This window comes from Rhinolophus sinicus, chromosome 14 (assembly GCF_057876585.1).
Source record: "Rhinolophus sinicus isolate RSI-liver-muscle chromosome 14, RSI-T2T, whole genome shotgun sequence".
NCBI lineage: Eukaryota > Metazoa > Chordata > Mammalia > Chiroptera > Rhinolophidae > Rhinolophus > Rhinolophus sinicus.
The window spans coordinates 22,528,892-22,554,740 of record NC_142514.1 but is presented as its reverse complement, the minus strand read 5'-3'; the positions used below and the strand labels follow the sequence as shown (position 1 = coordinate 22,554,740).

Genomic DNA, 25,849 nt, shown 5'->3' with positions numbered 1-25,849 from the left:
TTATTACCACAGGCTGCCTGGCCTCACGCTAGGGACAGATCCCTCAGGGCACTCCTGTTCTCAGGGAGTTCATTCCTGGACTGGGGCAGGAGACAGAAATAAAAGCAGAAGATCACAATAAATAATGACATGTGGAGGAAAAGAAGGGTGTGTTGTGGGAGCCAGAGCAACAGGACAACTAACTCGGAGTCTGATGCTACGGGTTGAATGCCCAGGAAGGCTTCACAGAGAAGGGGATATTTAAACTGGACTTTAAAGAATGAGTGGGAGTTTTCCAGATGAAAAAAAGATGTGGTGGGTAGATTGAAATTTTAACACTTTGTAAGCGGGCGTTTTCCCACCAAATCGCGACGTAACGCGGGGCTTTTTTGACATTTTCTCGCCAAAATTAGACTTTCCGTAAAATATTCATATCTTTCGATCTATTTGATATTTTTCTATGAAACTTTCAGTGTTTTAGTTTAAAAAGAGGTCTCTATTTATTTACTTTGCAAAATTTTTGCCGGTTCCAACTAGAGGCGATATGACGAGTTTACTCGTTTCCCACAAAAAAATGTGTTAAGTTTTCCTCTTAACTCTCTAATCATTTCTGACTCCTTTGCTGGCCACTTCTTTCCCCTCAAGTGTTGGTTCCCCCATTTAGTCTTCATTCTCCTTCTCTTCTCCCTATCCTCTGCTGGGATGAACTCATTTGCTCCATGGTTTTGAAGCAGGTAGTAAAAGTGAACATTTACTGCTTGCCATAAGTAAGGCATTGTACTAAATACTTTATATCCATTATCTAAGTCAATATTCACTGTGATCCTGAGGCAGGTATCACCATCCCCACTTCGCGAAGAGAAACTGAGGCCCAGAAGGGTTAGGCAACTTGCAGTATCACATAAGGTGCTTTCAGCAGCGGGTACCAGAGTACCCAAATCAATGTGACTTGAACATTAGGGGTCTATCTCCCATCACAAGAGGTCTAGAGGAAGGTGATACCCAGGTTGTGTGATTCAGCAGCTCAACAATGTCAGACTCTGGGTCGACTTCTCTCTGAGTCTCTTGGCTCTCTCCTCATCGTCCCAGGATGGCTGTTAGACTAAGCATTGTATCTTCCCTCAACATCCAAAGGCAGGCAGGAAGGGAGGAGCTTTTCCTCTTGGGTATCTCTCTTTTTATTGGCGGGGAAAGCTTTCCCTAGAAGCCCTCAGGAAAATTCCCTTTGGTCCCTGCCTCCCCAGCCTATTCTTTCTGCCCTGACCTCCTCGTTGTAACTCCAGACAGGCTGACCCTCTCCCAGCTCTGTACCAGTCGGGGTTCTTGATGGCTAACCTAAACCGTGAAGGGATTTATTGAATACAGGTATCCTCCGCTTCTTGAAGTGTGTTTCATCACCTTACGTTTATGAAAGTATCTGTTTCGCCAACGGAAAGACGTCCAAAGAGGATTTTTGCTTTTAGAGAAAGTAGGCAAAAAGTGACAATAGCCTTCAGCATTTGTTTTGCAGTGAGCTGTGAGAGAGGCAGCGTGCACCCCAAGGGCAACGAGAGTGACCCAGCCAAGCACCTTCCCTGATACCACGCTCCAAATCTCAGCATCAAGCTGCCAGAGCTTTGAACTGTGTCTGTGAACATCTGTGAGCTCCATTTTGGGGGTCTGGGAGCACCCAGAACTTTTTGCATGTAAATGAATGGTCATTGCTTCTTTGCTTTATGCCATTTTACCTCACAAAATGTTTCATAGGAACACTCTACTTTCTCATAGTGAGGGAAACCTGTAATGTGGGGTGCTCACAAATTCCAAACAGGCACAGGAACCAAGAGCAATGAGGCTAAGAACACAGGCAAAGACATGGCACAGGGAAGCACATGGACAGCCACTACTGCTGGACTCTCACCTCGCCCTCCAAGAACAGACCCTGCCACTTCCCCTTTCTCCCTCAAAGGTCAAAGTCCCAGGCAGGAACACCCCACTGGCCAGGCCTGGTCATGTGCTCACTCCCCGTTGCCAGGAAGATGGGCAAGATTCTGTCCTTTCAGCCTCTGTAAGGTGAGACATGGCTGTTGTCCCCCAAGCCCTTTGCAGTCTAAGACTTCCACAACCTCGGAGAGGCCTTCCTCTGAGAAGTCCCATGGTTCCTCTCTACCTGCCACAGTCTTTCTTCCCTCCAGGCCTTTACACATACTCTTCCCTATGTCTGGAACACCCTTCCCCTCCCTCTTCTCTAGGCAAAGCCTCCTCATCTCTCTTAGATGTCACTTCCTCTCAAATCTGGGCTGGGTGCCCCTCCATTACATTCTCATGGCAGCATAACCTCCATCACTGTACTGTAATCTCCATCTTACTTGTCTTTTCCCCCACTTGACTGAAGGTCTATGAGGGTGGAGACTCTGACCTCCTTGCTTACCACTGGATCCCTAGCGCGAAGCACACAATACTGGGCACATAATATGTATGTTGGATGAATCTATTAAAGAATGAATGAGATTAATATTAATGGCACCACCATCCCCCCAGTCACCTGGCCCCAAAACTTGGACATTTTTATCCCCATCTGGTCTGGTGTCAAGTTTCATTAATTCTACCTCCATAGTCTGGGCCTTCATTACCTTTCTGCTAGAAGTTTTGCAATAATTCCCTGCAGTGGACTTCTGTCATTTTGTCTTGCCCATTAGCTCCTCCCTTTTATTTTGGAAACTGTTATCAGTTGCTTTGGGGAACTACTTCTCCCATTCTTTACAGTCTTGAGGGAACTCCACATTTGCCAAGGGGTAAATATGGGATCCAAGCCAAGCCAGGACTTTGAATCTTGAGTAGAATGACACAGATACAGGAAAGAGTCAAGCTGAGTCATTCCGATCAGAGCATCTATGAGAAACTGTGTATTGGGTTTTGGGGTAGCCTCACCTAAGTTTAGAACCAAATGAGAGATAGCTACAGAAATAAGACATAGGGAGTTCAAAATATCTCCTTTATTACTGACAAGGCTGTTGGAGATATACTTTTAGGTCTGACAGGCAGTGGTCTTACTAATACTGAACTTCAAAATTAATCTTCTTCACCCAGTCTCCAGCTGTGCTGGAAAATCATAATCTTCCTGGTGGGGGTTAGCCCCTGGGAAATTTAGAGCATGGAGGAACAGAGCACAAAAACATGGTTCTTGTAGGCAGGCAGATCTGAAAAAGAAAGGGAGAAAGAGCTGAGTTGCGCCCCATTCATTCTCCCCAAACTCACCAATCAGATAAGTCATTCCTCCAGTTCTTTCTCTAGGGAGGATAGATGGGGAGAGGGGTGAGACAAGAGGCAAGGGTATTACTCTAAAAGAGGCCCCTCCACATGGAAAAAGCTGGAGGAGGGAATGAGCATTCCCCTCAGCACTGTCCACTGGTTCCTGACATCTAGATTATGAAAGTAGCCCCGGCTCCTAGCATTCCTGAGGCTGCTAGTTGTACAACTGTGCTCTCCAGTGAATTCCTTTCTTGCTAAATATAGCCCGATTTCTGTTGCTTGCATCCAAAGAACATGTATTAGTTTCCTATTGCTGCTGTAACAAATTACTATGTATTTGGTGACTTAGAACAATTGTAAGATTTATTATCTTACAATTCTGAAGGTTAGAAGTCCAAAATGGGTCTTACGGGGCTAAAATCAAGGTGTCGGCAGAACGTGTGTTTTGGAAGCGTTAGGGGAGAATCTGTTTCCTTGCCTTTCCAACTTCAGAGGCTGCCATTGTTCCTTGACTTGTGGTCCCCAGCCAGCAGTCCCACCACTCTGACCCCTGCTTGTGTTATCACATCTCCTCTGGTTCTCCCACCTCTCTGGTATCCTTATGAAGGAGGACCTTCGTGATTATATTGGGCCCATCCAGATAATCCAGGATAATCTCTCCATTTCATAATCCTTAATCACATCTGCAAAGTCCTTTTTGCCATATAAGGTAATATGGTCACAGGTTCTGGGAAGTAGGATGTGGACATCTTGGGAGGGGGCCTTACTCTGCCCACCACAAAACACTACCAGACATATGTCTTAGCTCGTCTTGCATTCATCTCTTTCCTCTCCAGTCTGTCCTGCAAGTGATCCATATAACATATGAATCTGGTCATAACTATCCTGCCTAAGAACCTTCCCGATTCCCCCAAAGCCCACTGAATAGAACCCACAGCATACTCTATTCTCTCTCACCTCTGATGGTTTGCTCCCAATGTTCTCTCAGCCTGAAACGTCCCCAACTTCAAAGTCAAATCCTCTGTATCCTTCAAGGTCCTTCTGTTTCACAGAAACCTCCATGAATCCTCTTTCTGGAACCCAGCTGCACTGTGAGTCCCATGTCTGCAGAAACTGCCTATCTTTTCACCTGGCAGTGCTGGGCACCAGCCAGTCAGACAGACCTGAGTTCAAATCTGCTCAGCCAGAGGCTAACCTCTCTGTGCCTTATCCTATTTAAAAAATGCAGATAATAATGTAGTCACCTCATATGTAGTTTGTTGGGAAAATTAAATGAGACAATGCATGTAAAGTGTTTAGCACAGTGCTGACACACCGTACCCAATAAAATTAGAAATTAATATTCAGTGAATGAATGAATGAGGTAGTCCTTCCTTCCCCTGGGCTCTCTCAATCTTCCCTTTATAGTCTTTAGTATACTGTCACGTGGGGGACCCTGCTCACCGCGCCATGTGTCATGAGGGGCAACCTGCAGGGTTTCTGGTCCCGTTCCCCACATAAGAACGCAGGACATGGTGAGGCCAAAAAGGAACACCCACGGAGCCATATATAGGGGAGTCATACCGCTATATTCTCGCTGGCAGCTGGGTTGGAGACACAGGAAGCAGGAGCCACACTATCCACAACCCGCCATCCACTTGTCTCTGCCAAACAATCTCACTTGTTAGCAATCTGCTTCTCTGCAATCTTCAATCCATATTCCACCGCTTGCTAGCTCAGCCACCATCTTCTTGCTAGCCCCCATTTTTCTGCTAGCGTAGCCACAGCAGTTATATTAGTGGCCAATGGCTCACTGGTTACAGCTGACAGCCAACTAGCCACAGCTGATGGCCATCCAATCACAGTTGATGGCCATTTACTACCTGAGCCAGCACCTTTCTATGTGAGGCCGAGAGCCTAGAAACTGCACTCCTGGCTCTGTTCCCACATATGCACCAAAGTGTAGGACATTTTTAATAATTGAATGAATGAAACTTACATTTTGTGCAGTATTAGTTGCTTTCCCTCCTGGGAATTCGATGCCTGGTCAGAATCACTGTAGAAAGGGAAGACTGCTCCTTTGCCCCTTGCCTGGTGCCCTGGGCACAGCAAACCTTGATAAACTCTTGGTCTTTTTGGATTGAAGTGAATTTTGGCCACATAGAAGCTTCCTCTAGAGAAAATAAGCTTACTTCCCCACACTCACCCCCCCCCCCCATGAACACTGTTCTCTGGGGCACCACCTTAGTCCCAGTCTACATATTCCTGAAAAATGAGTATAACAATTCCTGCCTCCTTTAAGGTCAGGCATCTTGTAGAAGCCCCGTGTGGAGATGAGGAATGAATGTTAACTTCTTTTGTGAGGTAAAATAGAAGAGACCAAGCTGAAGGGAGAGCAAATTCATTATCAGGGTGTAGAAAATGAGTTGCTGTGAGCCCGTGGGGAAACGTAATTGTTTCATAATCACACTGTGGACTAGAGGTCCAAAGGGGCCCCTGGGGCTGGTCTTGCCAGGGTTTCAGGCATTACTTCAGAGGGGGTGTTGAATCTTTCACACACTAGAATGCTGTAAGTTATTTCCTTGTCCAAGAGAAGATCATCTCTTTTTATCTGACTTAAAAGGTTGTTTTCTTAATATAAAAGTAGTATCTGTTTATTATAGAATTCATTACAGAACTTTTTGAAGATACAAAAATGCACAGAGAAGGAGAGAAGCTCCTGTAATCATACTATAGATAGATCATCACTTGTATCTATCAAACAAAATTGAGGTTTTTGTTAGAACTGCAATTTTGCATCCTGTTTGATGAACATTTTCCCAGGTGAAGAAATATCTTATCCAATGTGGGGATTCCAGTATACAAATTTGTTGCAATTTATTTAACCAATCTCTTACTGTTGAACATTTGGGATATTACCGTTTTTGGTTTTGTTTGTTTGGTTGGTTGGTTGCTTGGTTGGTTTCGTTGGGGTTTGGGGCTGTTAGAAGTGCTACAATTAATATCTTTCTTACATAAATCTTTACACATTATCCTTGATTATGTTCTTTAAATTCCTGGAAGTGGAATTGCTGGACCAAAGGGTATTTGATACATATTGTCAATTTGTCTTCTAAAACTTATTTCACCCGTTTACACTCCTACAGGCAATTTCATAGGAATCGCCGGAGTTGCCAATGTCATTAACTGTCAAAAGCCGAACTAGAACTCCCAGAGGGCCTCTTGTCTTGCTTCACCTTTTCCCGCCCACTCCGCACACCGGCAGCGAGCCCCACCCCGCCCTCTGTCCACGATAGCCCGCCCCTTCCTTACGCCCTCACCGATTCTGTCCAATGAAAAGTAGCCTTCCCCAGAATCGCTACGTGGTTGGTTAGTTAAAATGTCCATCGCACTCAGGGGCGGGAGGAGGGGGACTGACCGACGTGGAGACGGACCAGTGTGAGCGGGGAGCGGGGCGTGCGTGGCGTGCGTGTAGCGCTGGCCTGGAAGCGCTGAACCTGAGAGGTGTACTGGCGGGTTGAACAGTGAGAGGCTTCGGCGGCCATGGCTCCCAATGTACCCGCGTCGGAACCGGCCCCAGAGTATCCTAAAGGCATCCGGGCCGTGCTGCTGGGGCCGCCCGGGGCCGGCAAGGGTACCCAGGTGAGCTGCAGGGCCGGCCTTGACGGCGGAGCTCGTGGAACTCCAAGGTCAGGGCGGCCTGAGGTCTGGATCGCCTCGGAGTGGGGCCGTGGGCTGAGGCCTGGGGGACTTTGGCCGGCGTCTGGGATTCTGGCAGGGCGTTTGCGGAGGGTCCAAATTGGAGTTCGGGGAAATCTGAGTTAGGATTAGAGTTATTGAGGGATCCAGGCTTGAGGTGTCCTGTTAGTGGACCTAAGGACTGATTAGATCCCTTAAGGGGTTGGAAGCTGAGGGTTTGAAGGATAGGGTGAGCCTTGGGCTGAGGCATCTAGATTACAGCCTAAGTGGAAGCAGGGCCCCGAGATTTCTTCGATTTAGGAGTGAATTTTCTAGGCACTCGGGTAGGGGAACCTTTCTGGTGAATAATGACTGAAGTTGGAGGAGCATCTCCGGCAAGTAGGGCAGAGTGGGAGCTGGCATGTGCTGATTAGGAATACTGCTAAGAAAAATGAGGTGTATGACCCGCGTGCCAGTTAAGCAGGGGGTTATGGGAGAGCGTACCTCAATACAGGTAACAAAACAGGCCCAGAGAGGTCAGGGGGCAAGTTAGCAAAATTGACTTAATGAGGCCTGGAACCTCAGGTGCCATGGCTCCAGGTAAAGGAAGTCTGAAACTACTTTCTGCCCTAGCAGACTGCGGAGGCTCACTTGGCATCTGGGATGTAAGGGCCCACAAATCCACGTTGGGATTTATGATCTCATTTAGGATTTGGAAGCCCATAGATTAGATTATCAATGTCTCCTTCCTGCCTGGGATCTGGCATTGCCCCCCAGACTCCAAGCTCTTACTGGGATTCTAAAGAGGGAATTCCTGAAAGCCTGAGCTCCTAAGTGAATGGGGTTCTGGGGACTGCTGTGTGCCCACTCTTCTCTTAAACTTGCAAAGTCTTGGCAAACAGACCATCTTGTCTTATTCATTCTTGGGACTCCTGTGGCACTGAGCACATTACTTGGTACTTGATGGGGTTACTGGAAATGGATGGACACAGATGCATGTGGGATACCTGGGAGATTCAGTTCATTTCTGTGATTTTGCTTTTTGGCTCTGAGGGCTAAGTTAAGAAGGACTACTTTACCTTTTTCTCTTTATAGCCAGAGCTGATTCGGCTTTGGAGCTCGCTGTTCCTAATTCCTTTACCTTCAGTAACACTGAAGTCTCTTTCCTGGTGCTACCACCCTCAGTTATTAGGTAACCTGCAGCCTTAGGAATTTTTAATCCCAGACTCTGCAGACTTTTGCTGTGAGTGTAAACAGGGTAGCTCAAATGCATTATTATTTTTTTTTAGTTCAGATTGAAGTTAATAATTTCAGTGGTTGTGAAATGGACAACCCACCCCATTGCTGACACAATGGCTTTATAATCTAGCAAACTTCATAACATCCAAGCCTCAGTGTTCTCACCTGAAAAATAGGGATAATACCTACCTTACTCATTCAACATTTCATGAGCACCAAACATTGCAGATAGAGCAGTGAATAAGACTGACAAGGTCCTTCCCATGTAGACCAAAAGTTCACAAGGATTTTGGGAGATTATGTTATATGTGTATGTAAAGCACCCATAGGTACCTAGATGACAGCCTGGCACATAGTAGGTGTTCAATAATTATTGACTCCCTCATCTTAATAACACATTCCCCCCTCTCCAACTCAGATGTATTTCAGTGTAAAGGGTGATGTATTCAGGAAGTTTTGAAGAAAATTCTATTTATGAACTAATTTATAAGGGTGCAGATATGCTGGGAGTTGGTCAGAGAAGGCTTTGTGGAAGTAGAGGAAATGTGATTAGAGCTTGGACTTGAATGGGTAAGATTTACACAAGTTGCTTAACCTCTACACCTTTCTTTCCAATGTGGAGCAATAGGAATTCTGGTGGTTATAGTTTTATGGAGTTAAAAAATAGTTCATAAATCATAGGTTGCAAAGTGGCAGCCTACAGCAGCTTTTAACCTGCAGGCACACCCTAACTTTTTATTATAAAGAGTTTGAATACATAAAAGAAAGTGGGATGGTATAGTGAACCCCCATGTACCCATTACCCAGCCCCAGCGACCATCAGCTGGTGGCCATTCCTTTCCCCATCCACTCTCTTCACAAATTATTTTAAAGCAGCTCCCAGACTTCATAACGTTTCATTTGTAAATATTTTAGTGTATATCTCTAAAAGACAAATGCTTTTTTGTAAATAAGCACAATATCTCCTAAAAAATTCACAATTTTTAATAGCAGTCAATGTTTAATTTCCATTTGTTTCACAAATGTGATCATTGTTTCTTAACTTACAGGTTCCCATTTGTTTTTCTTGCAGGGTTTTTTTTGGGGGAGGGGTTGTTTATCCTGGGAATATCCCTTTTTCTGGAAATTTTTTATTATATCCCCAGGGCATATTTAACATCTTCCTCTTTCCTCTCTATTTCTTGTAAATTGGTAGGTTAATCATACGCTTAATCAGGTTCAAGTCCAGTTTTTTTGCTCAACTATGTCACAGGGGGTGCTGTGCTGTCCATTCGGCACATCATGTTTGCTTGTCTCTGGTTTTCAGTGCTTGGGTCCAGCAATTCACTGTGGCAAATAGTGGTTTTTAATTATATCATTGTTTTTGTTTATTAGCTGAGATATTTCTATGACGAGAGAAAGAACTGTCTCATCTCCTATTTGGCATGGTTTGTGTAGAAAAGGCAGGATAAGTGGTTGATTTGTCAACTTTCAAAATAAGTTGACCACAGAGTTTTCAGTTGTGAAATTTCACTTTAAAAATTTCACTTAAAAATCCAGAGCTCCAGTTTCTCTTGAGAAGTCAGATCTGGTGGCGATGCCACTTTGGATGATTCATGTGCTCTCCTGTCCCCTGCATGGCCCTCTTCACTGCCTCTTGCTTACATTTGACCCACTTCATTGATTTGCATTGCCTGCCTGGCCTATATTGGTAAATGTTTGCAGTCTTTGGTGTAAAATCCCTAACTTGGGTTTGTGCCTAGTGCCTGCTCAGTAATGTTTCTTTTTTTCCCACTAGTACATCCTTTTATACCTGCATAACTCAGTATTTTATGTATTTTGTGTTGGCATGACTGAAATCATATTTCCTATCAAACCTTCTCATTTTTAACTACAACAGTTAAACATTTTTAAACTACCTGCCTTTGCATCAACATAATGATGTTTAAAACATCTAGAATACTTGGGTTTGTTATTTTATTTAAATATCCTTACTTTCCTGTCTCCCTTTTAGGGTTGGATGTTCCTACAAGTGTGGCCAAAACCAAGATGTGTTTCATGTTTTCTTTGCCAGGCCCTCTTCACAGTTTCTTTCATGTGTTCAATTTACACCAATTCTTCAAGGCCAGGCACACGTAGGCAACTAGCAACCATCTTTCAGTCAGGCTCTGTCAGTTAGGTCACTGCAATGATACTCACAACAACTTGGTGAGACCCACTCTCTTATTCCCCTTTTTATAGTTAGAGCAACTGAAGTTCAAAGGGCTTGTTCTCTAGATTACGTAGCAAGTAATTGGCAGATCTTGCACCTGAATGACTCCAGCGATCCTGCTCGTTCTGCTGCTATCTGCTGCCCTGGGTTAGATTTTTGTCCTACCCTATGCATGTTTTGTTGGGTAAGTTTGGTGCTGGAGATGCAGAGAGGAGCTGTTGCCCTCAAGGGGGTGTAATATTACAAAATAGTCACCCTTTGCTCAGTTAATGTAACAGACCTACCCCCCCACCCCCCTACCCCCCCGTGCAGCCAAAGACTTTACATGTGTCCTCTTATTTAAGCCTACAACCCTAGGAAGCAGGTCCTGTTTTTATCTACGCCTTTTTATTGGTAAACTGAGACCCAGAGGCTGTATCTTGCTCCAGGATATACGTAACGTAACAAAGGCAGGATTTGAACTCCTGGCTGTCTGATTCTTGAGCAGCAGATTCACTACCGTATTTCCCCAAAAATAAGACCTAGCCGGACAATCAGCTCTAATGCGTCTTTTGGAGCAAAAGTTATTATAAGCCCCGGTCTTATTTTACTATAATATAAGACTGGGTCTATAATAAATATAATATTATATTATATTATAAATATAAATATAATGTAATATAGAAAATATAAATGTAATATACTAAATATATAACGTAGTATGTAATATATAATATGATATATAATATAATAATATAAACCGGGTCTTATATTAATTTTTGCTCCAAAAGATGCATTAGAGCTGATTGTCCAGCTATGTCTTATTTTTGGTTAAACACAGTATCTTGTTGCTCTTAATCTAGGTGTAGAGGCAGAAGTGAACACATGCAAACAATACATACTAGTGCAAAGTACCACATGGGAAGTGGCAGGTGAGTGACTGACAAATGCTTGGATGGTTCAGGGTTAGATCAAGAACTATAATTTGATGACAGTCTTTTATTCTTCCTACCAACCCAGTGATTTTGGTAATAATATCCCCAATTTATAGATGAGGAAATAGTCTTAGAATCTCTGGCCTCAGGTTACATGGTAAGTTAAGAGGCAGAGCTGAAATTCAAACACAGGTTTCTGTGCTTTTAAAAAGCTTTTACTGAAGTATAATATATATAGAGAGAAATGTGCAAATGTCATAAGCGAGCAGCTTGATGAATTTTCACATGTGTGAACACATTTGTGTAGCTTACACCCATATCAAGAAACAGAACATTACCAGCACTGTGAAATCCTCCTTGTGTTCACACACACACACACACACACACACACACACCTTCCCCAAGGATACTCTGGGTTCTTTTTGTTGTTTAACAAGGACATATGGCGTCATGACTAAGAGCTAGGGCCCGACAGTCTTGAGGCCAGTTGCCAGCTCTACTGTTCCTAGCTATCTTGGTCAATTTAACCTCTGAATTTCATTTGTAAAATGCAGAGAAAAATAGTTCCTACCTCAAGGGTTTGTTATGTATTATGGATACTAAAAACCATAAAACAATGTATAGAAAAATTGCTTGGCATGTTGCAAACACTCAAAGTGAGCTAGTGTTGATACGACTTCTTGGAGGAAGAAGGGACACTAAGGGAGGTGTTTTGGTGGGAGAGATGTGCTCAGAATTTGAGTACAGGGAAAAGTAGAGTTTAGACCAGTAGGGGGCGGGGAGAGGGCATTTCTGCATGAAGAGCTTTGAGCGAAGGTCCTCGGAGAAGCACGTATTTGGGAATCCTACTTAGAGGAGCTGCTTGCAGCAGTGCAGGGCATCGGGATTTGTGGGCGTGAATTTGAAGAGCTTGGGAGGTTTAGAAAGTTGATTGCAGAGGACACTGAGCGCTAGGCTAAGATATTTGGACTTCCTTATTGCACTGGGAGAAGTTGAAGGCTCCTGAATTGGGGGGGGGGCGGTTGTTGGGGGAGGTGGGGAGCATGTCCAAGAATATTTTAGGAGATGATTCTGGTAGTGTACACAGGAACGTTAGACGTAGGAACCGGAAAGACTGGAGGCAGAAAGATGTTTTCAAGGTGAGAAAACAAGTGAATTTGAGATTAAATCCAATCTGAACAACTGATAGCGAGCGTCCCTTTATTTCCCTAAATGCCAGGCACTGCGCTGGATGCTCTTGCTTGTGTAATCTTATTAAATCTCCCCGACAGCTCTGAAAGTGGACCTGACTGTCTGCACTCTAGGGATGAAGAAACTGAGAGCTTACAAAGGCTGCATAACTTGTTCAAGGTGATAACAGTGAGGAAAGTGTAGACCGGGTTTCCAGCCCATACCTGTCCCACTACAATGCCCAGTCTAGCTGCCACCCACTGTGTCAGAGCCTGGGGCCCTGAGCACCACTCAGACTTCTAAGGGTGGGTCTGGCTTTGTATTTTCAGCAGGTGCCCCAGGTGATGATTAGAACACACTTAAGTTTGAGAACACTTAACCCACCGAGCTGCCTCCCTAGTGGTTTTGGCCATTCTTACCCAGCCCCTCTTCCCTGCAGGGTATTTATAGGGATGATGAGCCTGTTTCTTGAACACAGCAGGGGTAGCGGATAGTGACACACACGGCTCAGAGCTTCGGCAGCAACAGAGTCCAGGGGCCAGCAGCATAGCCAGGTGTGAAAGCTTGTTAAAAATGCAGGAGATGAGGCCCTACCCTGTGGAATCATGCTGCATTTTAGAGACCCTCCCGCCCCAATTGGAGTAGGAGAAGCATAAGCATAAGCTTGAAGTGTGAGAGGAATATAATCAAGTTATTTCGTCAGGTTTCTGTAGTCTGCAAATAAAGAGTAATGCAAGAAAGAAAGACCATGGAAGGAGGAATTTCATTTATTGAATGCCTACTGTATGTCTGATGTTTTGGATACTTTATTTCATTTTATCCTCATAACAGCCCCCACGAAGTAGACATTATTCCCATATCTCATTTGGTGAGGAAACAGATTCTGAGACGTCAAGTAACTAGCCCAAGGTCACACAGCTATTGAGTGCTTTAGCCAGGATTCATGTGCCCATCTGACTCCAAAGTCCTGCCTCTGTGCAGCCCACGGGGAATGAAGGACTTTGTCTTCCCCAGGCCATCCATGTCTTCCCTGTTGGAGCATTCTTCACGCAGCTGTAGACTCCAGTGACCTGGAACAGCACAGAAGAGTCCTGTAGTTTGGGGGGGTGAAAACAGAATAGTTAGGTTCTGTGCTAACAGCTCTTCTGTGGTGTTTTGGTCAGCCTTTCCCCTTGAACAAGCCTGACCTCCAAATTTTTTACCCAAGTTAATTTCAACAACCAACAAGAAAGATTGGCAGAAAACCACAGTTCTCTGGGGGTGTGGCCACCAGGCCAGCCTGAACACTGGAAGGTTTTCCATTGCCAGAGGGTTCTGACCACTGGTTTTCCGAAGTGCAGCTTTTAACACCTCATCTGGGTTCCATTTTGCTATGAAGTCATTTCTTTGCTTGAACTGAGTGATTCCATGAATCACAAACCAGAATTTGCTGCATTGAGCCCCATCTGTTAAACTTTTATTGTACGTACTGAAGAAAACTCCTAATGAACTGGTTTGAACAAGGATCCAACCCTACTGTTTTTAATAAAACAAGTGAGCCAGAAAGCTAAGTATTAAGCTCCTTGAACTGATTCTGTTCCTCGTGGGTTCTATAGTTTTCTTTCTTTTCCGGAGGTAAGGTTTGCCACTACAAAACCAATGTTGAACTGTCCAGGATCTCTTCCTGTTCTAGTCTTCGTTCTGATGTATAATCCACCAAACTATGAGCTGGTGGAGGGCAAGGGTCTGTGTCCTATTTATGTTTCCCTGGCTCCCAGCAGGGTTCTTAGAAGAGGAGGCATCAGTGTTTCCTTTCTGTATGAATGAGTATGGAATGAGGGCAGTGTTCATTGAGCACTTACTATGTGCCTGGCCCTGCATATGCCAAATTCTATATAATCTCATCAAGCCAGTGATGTAGGTACTGTTACCATCTCCATTTTACTTAGAGGAAATTTGAAACTTAGAAAAGTGATATACTTCTTCTCGAGTCACATATCTATCTAGTCATTGGTAGACCTGGAGTCTGAAACCCAGGCAGTTTGATTCTCAAGCCCATACTTTTAACTAAAAGGTTATCCTGCCTCCTAAAACTAATACTAAGTAATTACTATTTGTGCCAAGTGCTTTTTGTATGTATCTCGTCAGATCCTCACAGCTATGGAGGCTTTTTGCCTTTATTTTAAACAGATGAAGAAACCAAGCCAAGAGGTAAAGTTTTGGCCATGATAATGTAGCTACCTGGTGACAGGGAAAGGGAATAACTGGGTCTGCCTGGGGGGAACCTGTGTTCTTAACCTTGCCCCAGCTGCCTCTAAGGCCAGTGGCCACAGCACTTGACATTCACATTCATTCCTTTGGCAAATATTCATTCAGCACATTACATGCCAGACATTGTGCTTCATATATATTAGGTTGGTGCAAAAGTTATTGTGGTTTAAAAGGTTAAAAATTGCAAAAACCGCAATTACTTTTGTACCAACCTAATAGGAATTCACCCAAACTTCACAGCAACCATGTGAAATATTGATACTGCTATTCTTCTTCTTCCCATTTGTAATGGGGAAACTGAGGCTTATGTATCACTAAATGTGTCTAGTGGAAGTAGGGATAATAGCTAATATTTATGACGGGTCCCTGTGTGCTGAGTGCACTATTGTAAGTGCTTTACGTATATTATCTCATGTCATTGTTACTATAGCCTTATAATCATCGTATGTTAGAATATGAGGTACTTTTATCCCTGTTACAGATAAGGAAATATAGGCGCTTGCCAAAATGCACGGAGCCAGTAAGTGGCAGGGCCAAGTTCATACCCAGGAAGCCTGACTCCAGGGCTTGCAGTGGTAATGGTATCTTGGTTTTTGTCTTCCCTTCCACAGGCACCAAAATTGGCCAAAAACTTCTGTGTCTGCCATTTGGCTACTGGGGACATGCTGAGGGCCATGGTGGCTTCTGGCTCAGAGCTGGGGAAAAAGCTGAAGGCAACTATGGATGCCGGGAAACTGGTAGGTTTGCTGGTCCCAGGGCGTGTTGATATTCCTCAGAGCCTAGATCTGTACTGCCAATATGGTGGCCACATGTAGCTATTGAAAGTAATTTCAATTCAATTTAACATTCAGTCTCACTTGCCACAAGATATTGAACGTTTCCGTCATCGAGGAAAGTTCTGCCGGACAGCCCTGTGCTATAGGGCACATTATATGAACTTAAGTAGCAAGTTACTTGGTTCATTCTGAATTTGTGGCTCTTATTTTATTCACAGGATTCTTGAGGTTCCTTTGTGCTGATGCATTCTGCAATACACAGTTTTTAGGGCCAAAAGTGAAACTGCCGTCCCTAGGCCAGAACTCAAAAGAGAACTCGAAGGCACACAGTGTTTTTAATCTACTTCTATGTTTCTAACAGCAATTGCTTGGCAGTTGACAGAAGTCACTCTTCATATTTGGGGGATATAATAATATTTTCTCTTGTTTCTAGTTCAGTTAACCTGATTGGACAAACACAATCTATTATCTACTAAATCTTTGATTAGTGCCAGAGCTTGTTTGTAACTGAGTTATTCTGGGACTTGGCCTCTGGGAATCACCTTTACAAGGCATTTTGTGCTTGGCCCTCTGGTTTTGCTGTATCTTACTCAGCGTGTTGGTTGGGGAAGGGGCTGGGCTTTGCCCTCCATCCCTGAGTTATACTTCCTGTCAGGCTATAGTGAATAATACCCCTGCTTGCCTGCCGCCTGCCCCTTCTACTTTCCCTTCATGTCAGTGAGGCCTTGTGTCAAGACAGAAAGCTAGATATTGTGGACTTTGGGTCTTGGCAGAAGATCCTGTACTGAGAAAAAGTTGGGATGTGGCAATGAGATTACTTATCTCCAGCCTTCACTTAGTTGCAGCGCTTATACTTTGTCCCCAAGGTCACAGCTGGTCAGGGAGATAAGAGCATTAGCTACCAAGAGGGGCAGGCTTCGCTGTAATACTGGCAGGGAACTTTTCTTTCTGTGAGTGCCCAGGAAGGAAACCAGTTTTTGAAAGCTGGGAGGTGTCCTTATTGGGGTTTTTAGAGAGACTCAAAGGTGTGTTGGGCTGGCTCCTCAATTCCTTGGTTCTAACCCAGTCTTGCCAATTCAGTAAACTCTGTTACTTCATGTCCAGGGTGGCCTGGGTCACTTTACTGTGAGCCTAATCAAAATTGTAAAACAGGAAAGTTGGCCCCTTTCTGCATTCTGGTCAACCCTTCTTTTCCCCTGCAGCTGTCATGCTACACAGACACAAACTTGTGACCCAGAAATTGCGCTAATGTCACCTAGTTAATGGATTAATGGATTTAAACCCACGGCTGTTTTGTTCTTGACTTCCAGGTGAGCGATGAAATGGTAGTGGAGCTCATTGAGAAGAATTTGGACACCCCTCCATGCAGAAATGGTTTTCTTCTAGATGGCTTCCCTCGGACTGTGAGGCAGGCAGAAATGGTGAGTGGCTTAGTTTTGTATCACCATTGCATGCCTGATAAGGAACTCTCCTCACCCTTAATCTCATAATTCCTTTGAGGGAAATGGGTCTGATCAAGCTCTGATAGCTTAGGTGGGCAACACACTCTTTTACAGCTTGATGACCTCATGGAGAAGAGGAAAGAGAAGCTTGATTCTGTGATTGAATTCCGCATCCCAGACTCTCTGCTGATCCGGAGAATCACAGGAAGGTATTTGTCCCCTGAAGGTTCCTTCTTTTCATGCTTCCTCAGAGCTTTGTCAGACCGTGGGAACTGCTCTTGCCTTATCCCAGCAATGAAGTTTAGTGCTGTTTCAACATGGATTGATTGTATTTGGTGACATCTGTTGAAGCGGTGACATGGGATAGGGACGTGGAAAGAAAAGCAAGGGATCTGAGGTCAAATAGCATCTCAGTCCTGTCACCGTTTTACTCTGACCCTTAACCTCTTTATGGCTGTTTCCTCATACTTAGAGTAGGGTTCATAATACCTGTTTGAGGAATGATTGTGCCTGTTAGATAACATAATTAAGTGAATAATTCGGAGACTTGCTTACAGTAGGTGCTTAAGAAATGTTAAATTCTTTACATGTGTACCTCTGTTTTAGTGCTTTTTAATCTGATTTCAGTTGGAGTTGCCATACCTTGCTGTAGGCTTTGTATTAATTATAAAAATAATATGACCATCTATACGAAGTTTAGAAAATGGAGGGGAAATTTGCTCATGGTAAAGCTACCTTAGCCAAAACCACTTATTTTTTGTGTGTTTTGTTTTAAAGTGCTTGTTTTCTCTGTAGTAGTCAACCTTGAAAACAGAAATGCTTCTGCATCCGAACAGGTTTGTTCTGAAAAGATCACTTTAAGCTACAATTTACTCTATTTCACTAATCACTCTACCATCTGCTTTGTGCCTTGCAGTAATATGTTGGAAGCTCTCAACCACTAATAGACCCTCCCATTATTTGGTCGTGGGTCATAGCTTTTTTATCCCTTAGTCATTTTAATGGAATCTCAGGGGAAGGTGGTCAGCCTACATCATGGAACCAGACGTCCATGACCACTATTTTTAATTGCTGTATGATATTTCACAGTAGATGAACCATCATTTACTTAACTGTTCCCTTATGGCTATACATTTGTGTTTCTTCCAGTTGTTCACTGTTAAATTGATGCTATGGCCATCATAAGTACATGGAAATTTTTGGATTTAATTAGGGGAAAACTGTTTTATTATGGTAAATTTTATTACTTTGATTTCCTAATGAGATTGAACATTTTTTCCACATGTCTGTAGTCATATCTTCAGGGAGAGAGGCAGACACGTAAATAGACAATCAGAGTGAGTGTTAGAGGTGTTTGCTTACAAGGCTTATTAGATACAGTGGGATCTGCCTTATGTTAATTTTCTTTTCAAGTGTCTGGGTTTCATGTTTCTCGTTATTCCATAGGATCCTTCAGTGCAGGAACTTTTGGGTTTTTTTGCATTCCCACTTGCACAGAATAGACAAAGTTGAGTAGGCCAAGAAGCAGTAGGGTTGACAGGATGGGACATCATCAGGGCTGGGCCCCTGGAGCACAGAGCAGATGTTAGCAGTACGAGGTGACACTGGGGACCTGTGAATCAATCAGCCCAGCTTCTTAAGTGCCTGCTTTGTGCTCAACATAGGACTAGATAGCCTGGGGCAGGGGATGGGAGAGGATATAGAACAATGTGATGACCCTCGTTTCTAACCAGAGGGTCTACAAGCCATGTATGGAAGCGAGGCTGTTCAGTGCAGTAGAAAGTCCAAGAAGAGAGCCTGGGGGCAAGGAGGGAAGGCTGCCTAGGAGAGGTGTAATGTCACACTTGACCTTCCTGGATGGTGGCTTTCCCATTAGGAAGTAGAGGCAAGAGTAAGTATGGGTTGGGGAAGGGGCTCTGGCTGAGGCTAGTGGTAGAATGTCTGTCCAGAGTTGGAGACATGGCCTGGGAGGCTAGGTGATAGAATGAGTGCTGTGGGGAAGGTAGGATGGGACGTGGACTGCCAAGGTGAAGAGGATAAACGTGGCAGTCAGGAGTCAGGCGATGTTAAAAGCCACTGGGCGTTGTGGCAAAAACAGCACTCTGAGAACATTTGCCTGGTGCTGGCATACAGGCTAAAGTAGGGGAAAGGAGAAACAGACAAGGACCCCACCTCGGAGCCTGATTGTGACCCACATGTGAAGTGACCGAGGCATTTCACTGGGGTTGACTGGTAGGGAGCAGAGAGATTCTGAAGAACAGGATTGCTATAGAGGGCAAAAGAGAGAAGGCTGAGTCTCCCAGTTCGGGAGTGAGTGGTTTAGTGTGGCCTTCTCCTCACAGTGGAGGAAATGGGGCCGGCCAGACTGCTGTTTTCCAGGTTCACTCTGCAGAGCAGTGACAGCTGGCACCACACGCCTGCTTTCGGCCTCCTAGTCCGCTACACTGGTTGCTGGAAGAAAAAGAATCAGGAACTCATCAGTTTAATGTGGATCTTATTTAAATCTGACGTGACAAGGACTCCACTGTAGATATCTTCTGAATTAGCTCAGACCTCACTTCTAATAATTTTATGAGTCATTATTTTTGAATCAGCATGGTTGGTGGTTTCTGTGTTCAGTGTTGGCTGTCTAGTACCCTAATTATCCTACCAGTTGGTTCTCTGGTGTCATTAGGCTAATGCCTCAGACCATCCCCATTTGTGGATGAGAATACAGATGTCCAAAGGGTCGCACTCCAGGGAGCAGTGGCTGTAGATTCCCAGCTCTTATCCCTCCACATCTTCACCTCCACCTCCAGGCCAGGCTCAGTGGCTCAGAGAGCTGTTTTGGTTGGTGGTTGGAACCAGTTCCATTTTGAGAACTTAGAGATTGGGCTTTCTTTCTTTTTCCTTCTAGGGAATGAGCCTTGCATTCCTCTTAAAATGCTGTTTGTGAGTGGGGAAGCAGCAGTGTGCCAGCTGTAACTGGAGGGCTGAAGGAATCTAGGAGTGAGGAAGGCATGTAGAGATGTGGGGAGGAGAGGATCGTGTTTGTTGCCGCCTGGCTTCTGTGTGCCCTGTGCTGTCCAGAAGGTGAAGAAAAGCGTTCCACATCTCATGCCCCCGCCATTCCCAAAGGGAAAGCTGTGGCTGAGCCCAGGGACATATGCTGTCCTCTCCCTGGGTCTCCCAATTGCACAAGATGGACCCTTCCGACAGCCCAAAGGCGGGGCCCATCCTCACCTTACATGTGTGCAGACATGTACCCACTGAGTATAGCTAATTTACTCTGCCATCCCCTCACCTCCCTCCCCAGTGATGTAAATGGACCACCTTAGGCTATAAATGGACTGCCTGGCTCCAGAAAAATGCACTGTCATTGAAACTCAGCATCACATTTTACAAAGTTGTGGCTTTGATAGTCTAACACAGGCTTTCCTAACTGATGTGCTGAGATATTGATTCTCTTAGCCATTAGAGCAGCTGGGCAGGCCTAGGGTGGCCATACTTGCCCTGGAGGAGCAAGCATCCCAAATACTATATTCTGTGTGTGCCAAGAGGTGAAAAATGTTGGGACACTCTGGTCTAATAGACCTTCTTGAGGAGAGCAGCCGTCAGTTAAATATGCAGACCTTGGTTTGCACAGAATTGGGAAACTACGCGAATTTGAGCGAGCAGGCTGGGCGCTGGCTGCTGAGCCAGGTTTGGCCTGCCTCCTTCCCTTCTCAGGTTTCTGGTCTCCTGTGGCAGGACCTCTCCCAGTCGGAAACTCGGGCATGTCACCTAAGGGGGCACAGCACAGAGACGGTCACCGTCTGCATATTTAGTGCCAAATAAATGTTTCTTGTTTAATAAGTTGTTTTTCCTCACGCCTTGAATATTGCCCCCTAATGTTGGGCTCTCTTTTTTTATCTGTGTGGTATTTGCATCCATAGGACTTATTTTTCCAATAGCACCTTTCTGGGTTTATAAAAAACTAGGTTAGAAAATAAGGTTAGTTTCTCTGTCCCCCATAGCATTTTGTACAAATTTCTGTTAGAGGAGAGACTTGTACAGTAAACTACACGTTTATTGTAGCTATTTATTTCCACGTTTGTCTCCCCCACAGAATAAAACATTGCCTGTGAGCAGGGATCTTGACTTGTTGCTCTAGCCCCTGGATTTAGCTTACAGCCGGAATTGGACTAGGTACTTAGTAAATTAAATGTTTGTTGAATGAGTGGGTGAATAGAATGAATGGCCATGTGAGACCAGCACCAGAGTTCCTCTCTCAAGTCCTGAACTAAGTAGTTATGCCAGCCTCTTCCGCCAGACCCTCATTTTAATGTTGGGTCAGAATTGAAAAACACACTCATTCTGGCATCAGCCCAGTTATTTCCTTAAGCAGGAGGTGCCTATAGCTGTGTTCTTTGCTGCGTTAAAGTCCATACATCCAGCCTCTGTCTCCGTTTGTCATCTTTGAGACGCTGGATTCAGGATACTTTCAGGCCACCCGACTTGTGTTCGTTTGCTGTCTTTTCAGGCTGATTCACCCCCTGAGTGGCCGTTCCTACCACGAGGAGTTCAACCCCCCAAAGGAGCCCATGAAAGATGATGTATGTAAACTCTGGCCAGGAAATTTCCTTTTCTTCCTTCCCCTTTCTTCCTTTGCTTTCTTTTTTTTTTCCATCTTCCCTTTATTTCTACCAATATTACTAATTTAACCATGAGAAATATTACTAGCATGTAAATCACATGGGCCATGACTCATCTGTACGGTAAATGTCTTTCCAAGTGGTTTATTGCTTGACTACCAGTAGTTGGCTACCAGCGCCAAGTGTGTGCCTGTCTTTTGTCCAGAGCAGCCCCTTTCTGGCATCATGGCTACCAATGGTCAGCTAATCAGAAGGCTTCTTGGAAGCCCAGAATTAGAGCCAGGGTGGGGAAGATAGTACTGAAACGTTTGCTGACCTGCTTCAGAATGTCCTCTTTCTTTGGTGACTCCTCTGTGCCCTGCAGATTCAGACTATTTTGGCGAAATTAACATTGCCAAGTTCTTATGATAGGCTTCGATTGCTTGCAGGTGTAAAAGGAAGCGTTTCATACATTCTCACTGTAACATCTGCCATAAATGGTCCATTTCATCTGTTTTAGAGCATGCAACAAAGATCGTAATGGCTAATGCATCTCTGATTTTGATGTATCGTCCTGGTCTCAGGGGCCTCTGTCTTTCTTGCTTCTGAACCTAGAAGTGTTCTTAAAAGCTGAACAGCCTGAGCAAAAGCTGTGAGAGAAAATCATTGCGCATCTTCCTCATAAGCCCCTTTCCTCAGGGTTGCTGTTTCAGGCTCCCTGACTTCTCTGGACCAGTTGGTCTGCTCTTGGGACCAACTTGCTGGGAGTACTGAAGTTGTTTATAGTTCTTTATTGGAGAGGGTCTAGATTGTCTGTCCTTCCCTCTGATAGACTTTGGGATCTCCAATCTGCATCTGGCATCAGATAAGGAAACCTTGCTAACTAACAGTCCCAGCCTTTGATTGTCCTCTTCCTATTCTCAGATCACTGGGGAACCCTTGATCCGCAGATCAGATGATAATGAGAAGGCCTTGAAAATCCGCCTGGAGGCATACCACACTCAAACTACCCCGCTGGTGGAGTACTACAGGAAACGCGGGATCCATTCTGCCATCGATGCATCCCAGACCCCTGATGTCGTGTTTGCAAGCATCCTAGCAGCCTTCTCCAAAGCCACATGTAAAGACTTGGTTATGTTTATCTAATGTTGGGTCCGCAAAGGAATTTCTTTCTTCTTCCTGTCCTTGTTGAGGAAGTGGGTAGGAATGGCAGAACAGGTAGAGGGAAGCTTCCTCAGGCCAGTGAGAATATCATTTGATGTATTGATTAAAAAAAGCACTTGCTTTATGTATCTTTGGCGTGTGTGCAACTCTCATCTCATCTCTGTGTGTGTGTGTGTGTGTGTGTGTGTGTGTGTGTGTGTGTGTGTGTGTATGCGCATTGGTACAGGTATGTGTACACTCTCCCACTTTCTAAGTTACAGGCGAGTTTGCTTTACCAACTGTTTACTTCTTTAGCTATACTCTTGATTTTATTTTTGACCAAAATAAATTAACTTGGGCACCCTAATTCCCTGTTATTTATCCCATGTCCAGCAGCTGACTAGAAGTCCAGGGTCAAGTGTAGTCAGTCAGGGCTGAAGTTCCTGATGGCAGATTGTTGGCAGGGAATTCTACTTGTTTCCTAGCCCACAGTGAAAAGACATGAGTCAGTGTGTGGACAGGGATCATTGATTTTTTTTCCCCCCCTAAATGGAAGTCAGAAGGTACATTACAGATTCCAGAAATTACTGGGAGAGGATGTCACCTAGAAGGAGCCAGGCCAAGTTGGAATTTTTTGTGATCTGCATGACGCAGGGATCATCTGGTACCCATGTTTGCAGACTGACTTGTGGCCAAAGAATTAAACCAAGTGAAAGGTCCTTTTGAAGTCAGACTGTCTCTGAGCATACAGTCGGCATCGGAGAGCAGCCACTCCACTTCCCCAAAGTGGATTTTGTTTTTATTCTTTCTTTTAATTTTTGTTTTGTTTTTATTTTTAATGTTTGCCTCTGTTTCCAAGGATGAACAAAACAGTGATTTGGAAGTGGTCTATTCTTAGATTCATTCTGATTAGAATTTATTCAGACCTTGTCACTGCAGGATATGAAATCCAAATCAGATGTATACCTTTTAAACTCAGATCTTCTCCCTTCCACCCCAATCCTTTACTCCTTACTTCCTAGTGGTGGAGGCCACAGACTCACCAAGAAAAGATCACCCAAAAATAAGATCACCGATGACAGTGATCAACTTTTATGCCTAACCTCAGCTCCCCAGCTCTTAAGCATTTCCTGGCTTCTATGCTATGCCTTTTGGTCTCTGGTTTGATTTGTGGCAAACAGATGAATTAATAGACTGCTGTGAGGGACCACAGAAACAGCGGCCTCTGGAAAAAACATTAGAAAATCAGTGGCAGGTCCAGTAAATAAGGCTGCCTGCCCCAGCGTCATCTGCTGACTCAGTGCAGTGACTCTAAAGTGCCCAGTCCCCATCTGACCTGAGCTCTCCTGCTGTCTGTGGGACTACCAGAGCGCTTGTCCTCTGTCCACCTGGAAGCTGGGGAAGGGTACGTGGCCATCTTGCTTTCCTCTGTCTGGTTCAAGTGAGTGTCTGCTGGCTCTGCTCTGCCTTGTTTCCCTGGCTGTAAACTCCACCCAGTCTGGCGTGGGGTGTTTCTGGGAAAGAAGCACATGACTTCTGAGAATGGGCAAGGAAAAGGAGTGAAACCAAAACTGTCAGATCTGTCTGCAGGGATCTGGAATCCTCCTCTGGATGAGGGTGGCCTTGTGAATCTTGGAATCTACTTCCCTTTGGGGACAGTTGCAGGCATTTGACTTCAAAGTTGAGGTCCTTAAATGTTTGTTAATTGTGCATGATCCTTGTGCAAATATTTGTCATCCATCCATATACATCCACATGCACATATGCACACACGCTGAAAACTAGATCATGGGGGGTGCATATGCCTTTTTGGGGGTGGTTACGATTCGGTTTTTGCTTTATTTAATTCCAGAGCCTTAACCTCAGCAAGCATGAGAGCTTTCACCTGGCAGAAAACTGTCCGGTATTTACTGCATTTGGTTGCTGGGGCGTGCATGCCAGCCTTCTCTGATATTTACCTGGTTTTTAAAAACCCATTTTGTTCTCTCTTGTTTCCTCTCTATTTCAGCCTAGTAACTGAAGGCCAGGCGAGACTGCACCACTGCTCATCACCCTGCCGCGTCATCCTGCTCTTAGGTGCTGGGCAGAGGGGAGGGGTGGTCAGGGTAAGGAGGGAGAGTGGAGAGTGGTGAGGGGCTCAAGAAAAATATTGGAAGAGCAGCAGTGTTGTAGTGAGGTGATTTCTTTTACATATAGTAGGAGTCTTATAAAGTATAAATAATTAGTTTTTTCTAAAACTGATTGGAGGGTATCAGAATTAGGGAGGTACAGAACTATTTCTAAGAAATCAAGTTTTCATTTACTCTGGACTGTTGACAGTATTTTTTAAAGCCAGTGCCCTAAGTCCTTGGCTTTTATCTGAGAACCTCATGGGTTGCCAGCCCAGGAATGCAGGAAATCAAACTGTTGTCCTATCTGTCCTGTAGCTTGGGACAGGGCGGGTTTGACTACTGACCCTGCTTCCCCACACCATGAGATCAAAAAAATCATCTCCACATTTGAAAGAGACATGGGGTGTGCTCGTGGGGGCAGTGGCTCAGCAAATCAAGTTTACAGGCGTCATGGGGAGGGTGGGACAGGCCGGTCTCACTCCCTTCCCGACTTGCCACTGATTTACCAGTCTGCCTGCTGTCATGGGTAAGCTCTCAGCAACCAGCCAACATGCCACAATCCTGTGCTCTTGCCTTCTTCCATCCACGATGTGTGAAGGGACCCTTGAAATAAATGAGCAAGTGTCCTAAGCAACATCAGGGACCAAAGATTGTCCTTCCTATCCTCAAATCCTGTGACGGATCACTCGACAGCACTGTGATGTATTATTTTCAATGAGGTGCCTTTCTTAACTGACCAAATGCTGCCTTGTTTGGCCCCTAAATCAATAAAGTATGTAAAAGTTTGTACCCCCTGTTGTGGCATTTTTTGAGGGGATCTGGGCTGGTAAAATGATACTGAATTCTGGATCTGGCTTGGAAGCCCTTTCTGTGATCACTAGAAGCCGTGAGGTAGGAAGGTCCAAGTGTGTGCTGAACAGGTGAGCCTGGACCCTCTTGACCTTCAGCTAATATGTAGGCTTTTCTTGAGCCCAAGGACAAGGCAGCTTGGTCTAGTGAAGACAGCACTGGAGTTCAGGGGACATACAACAAATCTCAGCCAGTCATTCACTCTGTTGTCTGAAAAAAAGACTGGTGAGGCCACCTTCTCAGACTTACTGGCATTAACTGAAGTTTGTAAGGGGGAGCCTTTTGCTTGGAGCCTGGCACAAGAC

The 25,849-nt window shown here is 44.7% G+C and overlaps 1 protein-coding gene across 3 annotated transcripts; it reads left to right on the top strand.

Annotated features, from left to right (window-relative positions):
- The first annotated feature begins 6,637 nt into the window (after positions 1-6,637).
- Positions 6,638-25,484, top strand: AK2 (adenylate kinase 2). 3 transcript variants are annotated; one of them, XM_088790975.1, is made up of 7 exons: positions 6,644-6,831; positions 15,243-15,368; positions 16,718-16,828; positions 16,964-17,058; positions 21,351-21,423; positions 22,366-22,561; positions 24,593-25,484. In XM_088790975.1, the coding sequence occupies exons 1-7, from the start codon at positions 6,733-6,735 to the stop codon at positions 24,595-24,597; spliced, it is 705 nt and encodes a 234-aa protein (XP_088647101.1). In that variant the 5' UTR covers positions 6,644-6,732; the 3' UTR covers positions 24,598-25,484. The 3 variants fall into 3 exon arrangements, with proteins under 3 accessions (XP_088647102.1, XP_088647100.1, XP_088647101.1); XM_088790974.1 differs by lacking the exon at positions 24,593-25,484 and having other exon boundaries at positions 6,643-6,831; positions 22,366-22,733; XM_088790976.1 differs by lacking the exons at positions 16,964-17,058; positions 22,366-22,561; positions 24,593-25,484 and having other exon boundaries at positions 6,638-6,831; positions 21,351-21,422.
- Positions 25,485-25,849: the final 365 nt, after the last annotated feature.

What these genes read in the sequence shown, in the direction of transcription:
- AK2 (XM_088790974.1), top strand. Translation starts at nt 6,733, where the DNA reads ATGGCTCCCAATGTACCCGCGTCGGAACCGGCCCCAGAGTATCCTAAA. An exon ending in GGGCCGGCAAGGGTACCCAG is followed by an intron (nt 6,832 to 15,242) that starts GTGAGCTGCAGG and finishes TCCCTTCCACAG; the next exon opens with GCACCAAAATTGGCCAAAAA. An exon ending in ATCCGGAGAATCACAGGAAG is followed by an intron (nt 17,059 to 21,350) that starts GTATTTGTCCCC and finishes CTGTCTTTTCAG; the next exon opens with GCTGATTCACCCCCTGAGTG.